Below are 12,622 nucleotides of genomic sequence, written 5' to 3' on the forward strand. Positions count from 1 at the left end.
TGATTTCCCGCTGTTGGTTCTTGAACCTGGGGGCTGAACTGCTAGTGTGAAGAGGGCTGAGTTGTGATGGTACTCCAAACAAAGTCACTCCAGCAGGAAGAGCTCAAGCTTAGCCTTATCGAGAGCCTGAAAAAACGTTGTAGCCCAGAAAGTCGGAAGGGGGAATGTCCGTATTCTACAGATGACGCCTGGCAGAAGAGCCAGATGGCACCGAGTGTTGTATTAAATCTCTGAAATCCCAAAGCCATCTGCACCAAAATGTTAACTGATTAGTTCTGGCTTTAGCCAATCTCAAGTTTGCAGGTGTCATATTGTGAGTGTTGATCAAAGGTCCCATAATCCAGTACTGCGTGTGCTCAAGACATCACGCGGAAAACACCACGGCAGATAAATCGGTTACACGAAAGTGAGGGAAGATTGGTTGGGCAGAAGACACGGTGTATGTCAGAGACATGCCACGTTGTCGTGAGGAGACGTCCGGACGGTGGATGGAGTCAAAAATCCAAGAGGATTTCAGACAGTGAGTGACAGGCATCCGCTGGTGTGAAATGCAATTGATCTTATCAAAGCTCTGGAGCAACTGACAGTGTAGTTTATTCAGGAGAGAAGTACGGTCAGTCACCCCCCTGTTCTCTCCCCTCTCAGTCCACAGGAGACAGTGGGTTAGTGCACTCTCACAGGGGGATTCTCCATCTTCTCCCTGCTCATTATTGGTGAATGTGCCTTTAATCTGCTGTTCAACAGGCTGGCCCTCCCAGGAGACCACGCATCCACCCACTCTCCCCTTTTCACTTACGCCTTTGATCAGACCAGCGATGGGCCAATCACTCCAGGTCTTCCAACGACCCGGTGGAAATGTATTCATGTGCCACGCTGGTGGGGGAAAGAAATAGAAAAAATAACTGACAGTGGAAAGTTCCGGAACTACAGGTGAAGTGAAATGGTTTTCGCAGGTCTCTCCCCCCTCTTAAAAGCGTGTTCACACGTGTCGCCTCAGATGAATTTGTCTGCTCGCTGCCCTCTGAGAAAGCGGAGCCCCAGCCCCACGACGCCGCTCGAGTGTTGAGCGAGGCGCCCATGATTGACTGCTTCCTCGGTTGGGAGCGCAGCTTCTGCGCGGGCACAGCAGCTCTGAGCGGCGGTCCCCTGTCGCCGCGGTCTGCCGTCAGAGCGTGAGGGAGCGTAAAGAGTTATTGCGTGTATTGATGTGGATGAAAGCCCTGTCATGAGAGCTGTGAGAAATGTTTGTGCGGGACTTTTATAATGTTTCTCCGGTGTGTGTGTGTGAGAACCTCAGGTTTCCCGTGTGCTCACGCGACGACACTCGCTAAACCGAAACCTCACGGAAACAGGCTCGAAGGGAGAAATGTATGTTTTGCATCCCTGGCAGAGATGGTGCCATCTGTAAGAGCAGCGAAGTGTCGGTCCGCTATTAGGAGGGTTTATTGTGCTAATTTGTGCAATATGCTACTACAGTGTGCAGTTGTGGAGGGGAGAGCGCGAGGTGTGAAAACTGCATCTTCTCCTTTCCTCGCTCCTCAACTTTATTGCTTTTGTTCTGCTCCCTCCCTGCCCAGCTGTCTGGCTGACACAGAACATCACTCAAAGGAATTATTATCTAAGCCATTTTAAAAAATGCATGAAATAAAACTGAAAAAAACGGTCTTTAAATTTTTGGTGCCGAAGTAAGTCTGTTCACCGCCTCCGCTGCGGTTATCATCTCTGAAAGATTGTGTTTTTTTCAGCAGACCATCATCCGTTTACGACCGTTTTGGCAATGTCTGTGCTGTGGCCTTGTACACACTTAAGCTCATGTGTCTGATTGGAAGGAGCGGGAACTGCTGTGCTGTTTCCAGGGGTTTATTTACGAGGTGTTTCTCTCTCTCTAGGTGTACATCAGGATTCTGGATAACGAGTGGAACGTGTACAGGCGCTACAGCGACTTCCGCACACTGCACGGCCGTCTGAGGTCACAGTTCCCCCAGGTGGACACCTTCAACTTCCCACCCAAGAAAGCCATAGGAAACAAGGTACCACTCAGGGGCGTGCTGCCCTTTGTAGAGCAGAGATGAGTCTCGAGTGCAGCCTGCCTTATGACTGTAGTCATCCTACTATCCCAGCAGGGCGTGTACCAAACAAATCCCTTGTGTTCTTCATAATGTTCTTTTTGTGGCAAATGCGCTCCCTCAACAATCTGCGACAGCAGTGGCAGTCCCGTCTCCTGCCGTGAACGCACGAGTGTGTGAGTGTGTGAGTGTGTGAGTGTGTGTGTGCGCGTGCGTACATGTGCATGTGCGTGTGCACGAGTGTGTGTGAGACTACGTGTGGCAAGGGAGCCATTTATACTTTTGATGAGAGTTGGTGTTGTATCACGGCTCAGGAATAAAAAATAAACGGAATGTTATTGGCAGTCAGAATGGGTGAGGTCAGCTGGAATACATTTGTCTGGACTTGTGTGAAGTCACCTTTTTAGCAGTCAGTGAACACAGCAGGATTAATTTCAGTTGCAGAGTAGGTGAATGGGCTTTGTGGAAGAAGTGCTAACAGCAGCATGTTGGTGCTTTAGGCTGGCCCTCACAACTAGCATATAATATTCTTAACTCTGTCCGTTCCAAGCTTGGTCACTTGCCCAGATTATCAATCTGGCTGCTTTGCTGGTCTGCTGATATCATTCCCTGTACTAAGCCCAATATACATAAAAACAGGGTGGTGGCAGGCTATTCTGCCATAGCTGTGTGATGTGGAAGGAATGTTCTAACCGTTGACAATATTTCCTCTCAGTATGCAATTGCCTACTTATATGTATAGTGTTGTCTAATGCTGTTTGAACTTTTGACAGCAAACTCCATGACTGGGCTCATGTCAGTTGCATTATCAGTCACCACTCTACTGTAGTTTTGTTTTTATGTTCTGTTCCAAAGGTGTATTAGGTCAGAAATAGCTGTTACGGCACTAAAAGCTGTATTTTTACCCGCTGACATTCTTATGTCTGGAGTGATTAACTAGCCACTGTTCTTTAGACTGGTGGAACTTTCTGTGTATGGTGGTCTATTTTGGACTTGTCAAAGAAGGATATGGATTCAAAAACTTTAAAGTAAAAGTTCCAGACAGAAAGGATGGTGTTGATAGGAGGGAGCCAGCAGGAGGAGAGTGTGAAAGAGTCACTCACAAAAAAAGTGTCTTTTCACATCAGCATCATGCAGTGCTATTTTATTCAACACTGAGGAGAGTGCTGACAACATGAGAAGCGATATGCAGATTTTCAAATTATGTCTTGTTGGTGATTTTTCAGCAATGGCTGAATGTAGTTTGTTCATAGGACCCGCCCCTAACTTAGTTTGATACCGCCAGTGCACCTGTCCCAATTCATTCGACTACTGAGGAGTGTTTTTCTCTTCACTTCATTTTTATATTTTGTCATTCTTCCCAGCACTACTGTAAAAATGTGGTAATCTTTGGTGCTAATGCTTGGACTTTTACTTTAACCACTCTGCTAATGAGGAGGGGAAACAGAGCAACCGAGAGAGAAACGCACATCTTGTACCGGCATAAAAAGGGTCTGAAGATGTACTTCCATTGCTTCACTTTTTAAATTCTCCTCTCAACCTCATAAAGTAATTTGCCTGTGGCACTTTTTCCTCTCCGTGACGTTGAAATATTCCAGGGAAAACTTGTTCTGCGCTGCGACCTTCAAAGGCAGGTTTTTTAGAGCATGAAAGTGAAAGCTGATACGCTGGAGCATGTGCCGTGCGCATGTGTGCGAGAGCCAGACGCACGACCCCAGACTTCATTCTCAAGGACGACCTGTCACCAGGGCCACTGTGGGAGCAGCTTGAGAGCGTGCTGCCGGGGGTTTCTCCCGCCACGCTAGTGCCCCCGACCTGTTGCAGTGGGCGTGCACCATCAAATGAAAGCACATTCGTTTTCATTTGATCGCACCGTCAACGGGTTCCAGCCAATTGGTCGTGTCGCGGGTGTCATTGTCTCATCGAGGGATTGAGAAACAGGACTTTGCAATCTAACTTTGAAAGAGCCACCCACAGAGTGGCTACTACATCTCACCAGTTGAGCATCATTCAAAATCCATTACTGCTTCTGAAATATCCACTACTAGAACAAAAGTCTAAAACAGCACTGTGAGGTGTACTCAAATAAGAAAATAAATCAGGCCGTTTTCACCATGTTCCTCTAACCTAAGAGCAATAGGATTTTGCCAGTACCAAGAACACAGATACTCCACAGCCCCTTTCTAAAATCACCTTCTTAGAGCTCCTCATACTGTCTGAGCCTTGAAAACATCTCATAGTTTCTTCCCATACTGTATAATCCACTCTACAGTCCCTGCAGTTACCTGTGTGCTTTAGCTCGTTTGCTATTTCCTCTAGTGATGTTACAATGTATTTCTTCTGATTGCCAAAGTGCTCTAATCATTTGGAATTAGTGTAATGCACTTTAAGTGGAAGATGCAAATGCATTTAGTGTACCTGTCGCTACTTTTGATGCTCCTTTTTTGAACTCCCGTTCTCTTCTCGTTCGCTGGTAGCAAAATGGCGGCCGTGTGGCCCTCGTGCGCCAGCTAAGTTAGAGGCCACGTTGTGTTTTGCGAGCTGCTGCTCTGGAGCAGTGCAGCACTGGGGCTGGGAGCCGAACTCGGCTGTGCCCGGGGGAGGGCGGGGGAAGAGGGAAGACCGTTGCACGTCGCGCCGAGCTCCGGGATTTCATGTAACGGGCCCGGAATAATCTCCTGGCCGCGAGACTCGGGTGAGATAAGAGTTGACGATCTGATAATTCTCTCCTATAAAAAGCTTCACAGCTCCGGAGGTGTTGTATTCTTCAGCAGCTCGTGAGTCAGCACTGCAAGCTCCACATGATGCAACCATCTGACACAGGCTGTTTGTTATCGTTAATCACGGTTATTATCGGCACTTGTTTATTACTGGTTGTTTACCCTGCCTTGAAAATTGCCATGGAGGTTGTTACTTTTACCCTATATCTTACCTAAGTATATGTAACCGTGGTGTAGTTGGTCTGATCTACGCTGGCCTTGATGCGGCCGTGCCCTGTGCTACAAACTCCTCTTATACCGAAGGGAATGCTCTGCGCTTCTTCCTTTCTTCACGTTTTCTCTCGAGTAGCTCCGGAATACAGAAATAATATTGGCGTAGAAGTTTTCTGCTAACTTTGACATGCAAATGCGCTCCAACACAGGGGCCCCGAGGGCGATATTTAAAGGAGAAAGCGGGAGGGAACGGGAACGTGTCTTTAAAGTTGAAACGAGCGGCACCAGAGATTCCGCGGCAGCGCGATTGTGTTGGTAATCACTCGGTCCGCAGAGATTAGCTGTCATGTTGTTTTTAATCCCATTGTTGTTTTCTCTGATTCGCCTTTTCTGCGCTCTTAAGGAGCATTTTGTAGAGATGGGTCTCATTTTTTTCCCTTCGGTAGAGAGCAGTGCATTTTCTAAAAGCGCTTTTTCCCTTGTTTGTTTAAAGCCTCTTCATAAGAGCGATTGCACCCTTTGTGTGTGCACACTGAGGGACTGCTGTGTTTGATCAGGGGAAGTCTGCCATTCATTTTACACTGCGGTTTTCTCATTCCTCTGTGCCAACCAACTGCTCAATCTCACAGCCTGCTGGGCAAGATGTTGGCCTGTGTCTAACCTTAGAAATACCATAATTCACTGATTTAAGACCAATTTGTGAATGTTATTATCTGCGAGGCTCTCATTTATGAATGCGCTAGCATTCAGCACTCAAGCTTAGATTTCCCTGATGTTCAGTGTGAACTTTTGTCTAATCCAGCCATAATTACATGCTGTCGCTGGTTTGGAATTTGATGATGAGTGTTCGGATTAGATGCAGCAGTTTTCTGAAATTAAGCAGCGGCTGGGTCAGTTCCCCTGAGCTCCTGTAGTCTGTTCTGCCCAACCCGTTCTGCTGTTTCGAGCTAATGGGAAGTAAACTGTGGCAGGGCTTGGCCTAGGAGTGGAAAACGGGCCATGTGACCATACTGGACTGGTTAAGTGGGCACACACACACCACACTTGTGTTAGGTAATCAGCCCAAGCTTTTAAAATGTGCTTCTTTTCGCAGTAAGTGTCCAAGACCGGAATCTGCACGCTGAGAGAGTGAAGGCAAATTGAGCTGAAAATCTGTCATGGTGTTTCAGTTTATTTTGTCTGTGTTATTTTAGTTTGTTATTTTGGCCAGGGTCCTGTGAAGGTAAACGGTGAAGATACGTGTGTTTGTTTGTTTGTTTAAGAACTTTCTCTCCCATAAAACACCTGTGCAAACTGGAATAACGTATCTCCCTGTGTCCAACCGTTCTGTCCCTCCCGAGGGTGTCACCCGGAGTGTGACACAAATATTTGCAGAACATTTTATTTGGAAAGCCACCTCATTTGTATTCAATTATTTATTCAACTACAGCAGGAACATTAGTGTAATGTTTTGTTTAACCATTTAAATTATTTTAATGTTTTCTTTGTTCCCTCACAGAGCACAAATGCGTGATATAATGACAGTATTTCGCTTTTTATTGTGAAATGCTAAATGACTGAGCAGGACTATTTAGCCTTGCGGCATCGTGACACCTGTGTCTAGTGATGCATAAGTACTTTAAAACTGTACATTAGCACAGTTTAAAATGTTGCGTGTAATTACAATGTGCCACCTATCTCTGTAACCGAAAACCACTACAAAAAAAACACAATTTGCACTATAAATGCAAATGCCAATCTGTTTAAATTTTGTAGCGGTAGAGGAGGGAAAATAGGACAACCGTTGAAATCCCATCAAATATGTGTGAAATGGGGAAGTGTCATTTCAGTTCTACGTCTCGCATCCTTATCCTCCTCATTGACATTCCGAAGCAAAAGTAATTAGACACCAAGGAGCCTTTCACGGCTGTTTAAGACACTCAAGATCTTGAATAAAATATAAATCTAGCGCTGAAGCTTAACCGTAGTCGAGAGTCCAAACCGCCACCGTCCTGCTTTTTACGAATGCAGTAATGCCTTTACACTCGAAGTAAAAGCCTTTTTTTCTTTCCGTTTGCCTAATTTTCTGCCTACAACGACCATCTCATCTGAGATCACGAGCTGACAGCTTTCGTCATGGCTTGAGAATCTCGTCATGGCACTGGAAACGGTCGTATTTTCTCGGTGAGAGGTTTTGTCAGGTTGCCCTCCTGTGCTGACCAGTGCCATTGTCCACAAGCATGTCAGCTCTCTTTGTGCGCATGCATGCTGACAACTCATAAACAGTTGATTAGTCGGGGGTTTGCTCAGCATACACGCTAACTGCTCCCCAGTCTGCCTGTCAAACCCCGACTAACTGCTCCGGGAAGATAGCAGGCGACAGAGTGATGACATCACACTCAGACTGTCTGGGCCGAGAGTTTCGCTGTCTGTTACGGAGCTCCTTGTCGACTTGTATTTTTGGACCTGTATTTTTGCACAAAATGTGTGTGCTTTCCGCCATTTATTTTTTTGTGACAGGTGCCAAATGCATTTGACAGCATGATTAAAATACGAAAACAAAATCCAGCAATGATGATGGAAATAGCTACTGTCACGAAGACTGACAGGAAAACGGTTAACTGAATTACCTATAGTTTAGGCATTCGGCCATTGGGTGCTTTGGCCTGGTCCTGTCTGCGTACAGTAGTTCTCGGATATTTTTTGGAAAATATATATGTTTTTGATGACCTGTCAGATTTATAATGGCAGGACATTTTTAAAGGTACAATAGGCAAGATTTTTGTGTTAAAACATTGTTATAAGACATCTTTATAGTCCTTAAATTCGGGTTTCAAAATATGCAGTTGACGGGCCGACACTCTGTATCAAAACATTGCATAGTTGTACAATAATTCAAGCTCATTGGTTGAAAATTGGTTCTCATTGCCACAGCCAATGCCGTGTTTTCTTGCATTAGACCACAAACTCCCAAATACCCTATACATGCCATTGTGAAGCCAACAGGTTGTCAGATTTATTTCTGTAAATATGTAAAGTAAAAAATATATATTTAATAAAAAAACTTGTCTGGGTCAATTGAACACGTACACAAAAACTTAAATGATGCCAAAAATCCCCAGAAGGTGAACTATCTCCTTAAAGCCTCTTTAATGTTAATGGGCTAAATACCAAGTTTTTGGTACACTGTTATGAATTCATACAGCAGTATACAGTTTTACAATACCGTTGACAGTAGTTTTTTATCCTTTTTCACCCAGTGTTAAAAAATGACACATTGTTGCAACAGTTTGATAAAGAATTTCCGGCATAAACTTAAGGTGAAATGTCTGTTTTGAATGCGACTCGCACCATTCCAAAAAGTGTGAAGTGACTTTGCAAACAACAAGAGGTTTGTGTCGACGCGTGTTTGTGTCTGAGCGCAGTGGCACCAGTGCTGAGAGCTCTCAGCCTCTGCTGCGTCTGGCCGTAGGGGTGTGCACTCTGCTGTAAGTGCTGCGGGCTCCAGGGCCCTGGCCATCGGCCCAGCGCTGTGTGTCACTGCAGAGATAACAGCAGGGTGTGTCTCTGAGCACCGGGGCTTTTCCTGGAGAGCGCACGCAGGATTAGAGAGCGATCCGGGTCGCCTAATAGCAGGGTCTCTGTCCGGCACGCAGCGGAGACCGTGCCCGTGTCGAGCTTATCGAGGCGTGGGTGCGATCGATCCCTCTGAGAGGCCTGTTAGAGAGAGCAGGGTGTGTGCTGGCCACAGACCACGGGCCTGTCGCTGTCTGTGCTGCGGTACAGAGCCAGTAAGCAGCCGTGCTCAGTGTTACAGAACACCGTGGTGCTCTGGTACGCCCTGCTTTATCCGTGCTCTGTGGTATGACGTCCTGCTGTGCTCTCTTAAAATGTTTTTGTTTATTTTTATTTATTTATTCTTTATTTAACCAGGTGAGTCCCATTGAGATTGTTATCTCTTTTATGAGGGAGCCCTAGCCAAGGGAGGAACAAGCAGAGATTGCAACATAATGTTCAATGCAATACAAAGGCACAACACAATTACACATTAATACAATCTCAAGTAAAAACAGTGTCAGGTAAAAACAGTCTGAAGTAAAACAGCTGCAGACCTCAGTTTTTAGAGTCTGAAGTAAACTTTTAAAATGACTCTCAGGAATGAAGTGATCCCAAATTCTGTGCATGGACGAGGGACAGTAACAAGTGGCAGGTTCTGGGAGCGGAACTTATTTTCCAATTAAAACGGCAATTTACATAGCCTGGGAGTTGCCTAATATGGCGATTGGTGGCACCTGGAGGGTGTGTGTATTACACCAGCACTTCAATTCCCACACCTTTTACCATTATCCCGTATTGTTTTAAATATATATATATATATATATGATTTGAAACCATTTTTTGTTCTGCCTCCTTTACGGGCTGGCTGTAACACACTGAGACAAAGGGGCGCAGCACTGTGAGGTCACACGCACCCCATTACTGCTTGTCCTGTAATTTCCTCAGAGTCTGTCCCCATGCGTTTCTCTCTCACCGGTAATGCGGATGGCGCTGACCCAGATTAAAATGGCTGCCCCCGTTCCATCAGCGTTTGGCACTGGAAGCCGCGTCACTGTTCCTCTCACCGCTCCTTCTGCTGGCTCAGCAGCTGTTCCTCCTCAGCTTTTTGTCGCGTCTTGTTTGGGCCCGGGACGTCCCCTTCAGTCTTCATCTAGCAGCAAGGGTTGGGGCTCGGTGACTCACCTGTCATTGTCTGCAGTGATTCCGCTCTTGCTGATCTCTTTGTGACTCATTCCTTTCCCGAGTGATTCACTCAACAACACTCGTTTGTCACCAAAGCAGCTTTACATCATCGGCAGAAAGCGGTTTGTATCCAGTGCCGTGAAAACGTATTTGCCTCTTCCTGATTTGCTTTCATGTTTTAGTGGTTTCATATCTTTAGACAAAATTTCATATTAGACAAAGCACATTTTTAAAATTATTTGATTTATTTAATGGAAAAGGTTATCAAACACCCATGTATGTATTTTATATAATACTGTGTGTATGTTACATACTTATTTTACTTGCCAAACTTTAGGTTGAATGTTTGATTGTGGTGCAGGGATTTATGATTCATGAATGGCGTTCATCATGTAGGCCTAATTCACCATCGACAGAAGGCGTAAGCAGTTTTCCCACTACATTTTTCTGTTTTAACACTGCAAATTACAGCCTCCACACGAGTGGAATTTCAGGCTGTGTGAAGAGCCATCTTACGCAGCCTCTGCAGCAGAGTCGGTTGTGTCTGGAAGTGTACCCCCAGCTACTTCCTTTTCCCTCACAAATTATTCATAATAACTGACATCTCTGAAGTCGCAAACAGAGAACTCACTTTCTTCCAATGAACGCGTTCTACAAAAAAAGCCGGGTATGATTTGTGTATTTTGACAGCAAATAAGGAGCTGAGATGAGTGAAGGAAATTTTAGTTTCCTTCAGTCCCCTCCTGCAGATTTAACAGGAGGGGGTGCTGACCATACCATGGAGTGGAGGGAGTGAGACAACATTGGTAAGAGCCTCTGTGAAAATACCAACAGGGGAGTTTTTCAGTATGCTGTGGAGCGGAGGGCGTCTGACAGTGTGGGGGTAAGAGCCTTGGCAAATGAACAGGGAGTTACTAAACGTGCCGTGAAGCGGAGGGAGTTAGTCTGTGTGGGTAACAGCCTAGCCAAAAATGACAGCATGTTCTGTTTGAGGGGTGGTCCAAGGGCTGTGCCAAAGCCTCCCTCCCATTCTGCAACTAGCTTATTGCTTCAGCAGCGGGCGAAGCCAAGCCTTTACAAAATCGCCTTTTTACGCATTTCTGGTGTAAGCGCCCTGTGACATGCATTATGCTAAAGGTCCTTTTGTCAAAATTGCAGGCAGCATTGCTTTTCCTGCCTAGATGATGTCCCTGCCTGCAATACTGAATGCACTAAACGAGTCTCCCCTGTGCCCAACAGGGAGCTAGCTTTCCCTTTGATTGTCAACATTTCTGTGCTAAATCCATCAGTAGTTCAGTTTTTTTGCCATTATATTCCTCATTTGCTCAAAAATGCCTGTGGGACCCCGTCAACAGCGGTCCCCAACCTCTCTTATTATATATTTTTTTATCCCGTAAAAAAAAAAGAAAAACGAAGAACAAAACAGTGGCGCTATGAATAATACAATAGCGATAGACCTGTTACGTCTGTGAATTTCCAAACCATTAAGAGCGTGAGGCTTGTTTTAAAGACGCGTCCGACAGAGGCACGACGTCGACGATGCGGTGGGAAGCTGAAAGCCTGTGCACCGGGGGTCTGAGAGATCATAATTAAGCTCTCCGCGCTCTCTGCATTAAGGGGACATTAAGGTTCCTTCCCCCCCCCGCACTTCCCGTCTCCGCGATGTTTCAACACCACGCATTTTTCTCCCGTCCACACCTTGAGTGCGAGGCGTGGGGTGAATAATTTATGGGGCTCGCATGTTGCCTCCAACATTACATTGTGCCGCCTAATGCATACATAATGCGCACTTCAAACATATGGCGAGAGGCCCGTGAGAACGGGCGCTACGCAAACGCTCCCTGACAGTCTCGCTCCGGAGGCGATGTCGGAACAAGTGTTGAATCCCATTGTCTTGTCACGGCACGCTCGTCCCGCTCACCGGCGGAGACGCCGTCGTTAGGTGAGAATCAGCTGAGGAGCGTCTTCGGATCTCGCCGAGGGTTCACCCCGTGTTCCTGGGACCATCTGGCCCGTTCCCGCGCTTGAAACTTTAGCGCTCGCTCGTCTGTCGGCGCTGTGCGTCGGGGCACTCCCGTGACGTTCCGAGCCTCCGTTCCCGCTCTTCGGGAATCTCTTTAACGAAGAACGCGACAGCTGTCGCGTGTCTGGTTGTTTTAATTGATTGGTCGATCGATTGATTTATACCCTTAGCTTTAACTTTACATCTCCTTGAATAGCCGAGGAATGACAGAGAAAAATGTGTGTGGTGCTCTCACATACCACTGATAAATTGTTATTAATCATCATTAATATAACAATAATGGTTTCTGGAAGGAATATAATTATATATTTGCTTTGTAGGGCATGCAGTTTATTTTTTAATAAAATGCACTGCAGCTTGGATTTAGTTTCATTGTTCCTCAGTTGTGGTGGTGTGTGCGTTTGTGTGTGTTTACGGTATGCAGAAAATGAACTTGGTTCTGTATGGGACAGAGGTTAATAAGCCGGGCTGCATCAGAGCATGGGCTGCAGCCTGTGAAATAGACTTGTTACTGGCAATGAGGAGGGGATAGGAAGGTAATTCAATCTCACACTGAGTTTAAAAGAAACTATATTATACACGGCTTGGCCACTGGCACTGTGGAAACGATTCTCAGCGATGTCTCTGTGGCAAGGCTGGAAGTTATAAGAAATGTGCTACTGAGAGAAACCTAGGAACCAGCCCCACTTACATAGCCCGACATGCATATCTTCTTATAAAAAGAATAATCTTGAGAAATGCAAATTGAGATTCATAGAAACAAAATCTTTTGCCGTTTGAGGATTGTGGGGCGTTTTCTCACTCTCTCAAAGCTCTCGAAAAGGTACTGTTTACACTCCCAGTCAGAGTAATCCCGTATATTTACATCTGATTACCACGTT

General features: G+C 45.8%; 1 protein-coding gene across 1 annotated transcript in view; it reads left to right on the forward strand.

Moving 5' to 3' along the window:
• The window catches only part of snx29 (sorting nexin 29), a 130,508-nt gene that overhangs the window by 102,522 nt on the left and 15,364 nt on the right, over positions 1 to 12,622 (forward strand). The window contains exon 19 of the mRNA XM_061231657.1: positions 1,890 to 2,030. Within this exon, the coding sequence (XP_061087641.1) occupies positions 1,890 to 2,030 (141 nt within the window). The remainder of the gene's footprint in view (positions 1 to 1,889; positions 2,031 to 12,622) is intronic.

The sequence above is a fragment of the Conger conger genome, chromosome 2 (genome assembly GCF_963514075.1).
Source record: "Conger conger chromosome 2, fConCon1.1, whole genome shotgun sequence".
Taxonomy (NCBI): domain Eukaryota; kingdom Metazoa; phylum Chordata; class Actinopteri; order Anguilliformes; family Congridae; genus Conger; species Conger conger.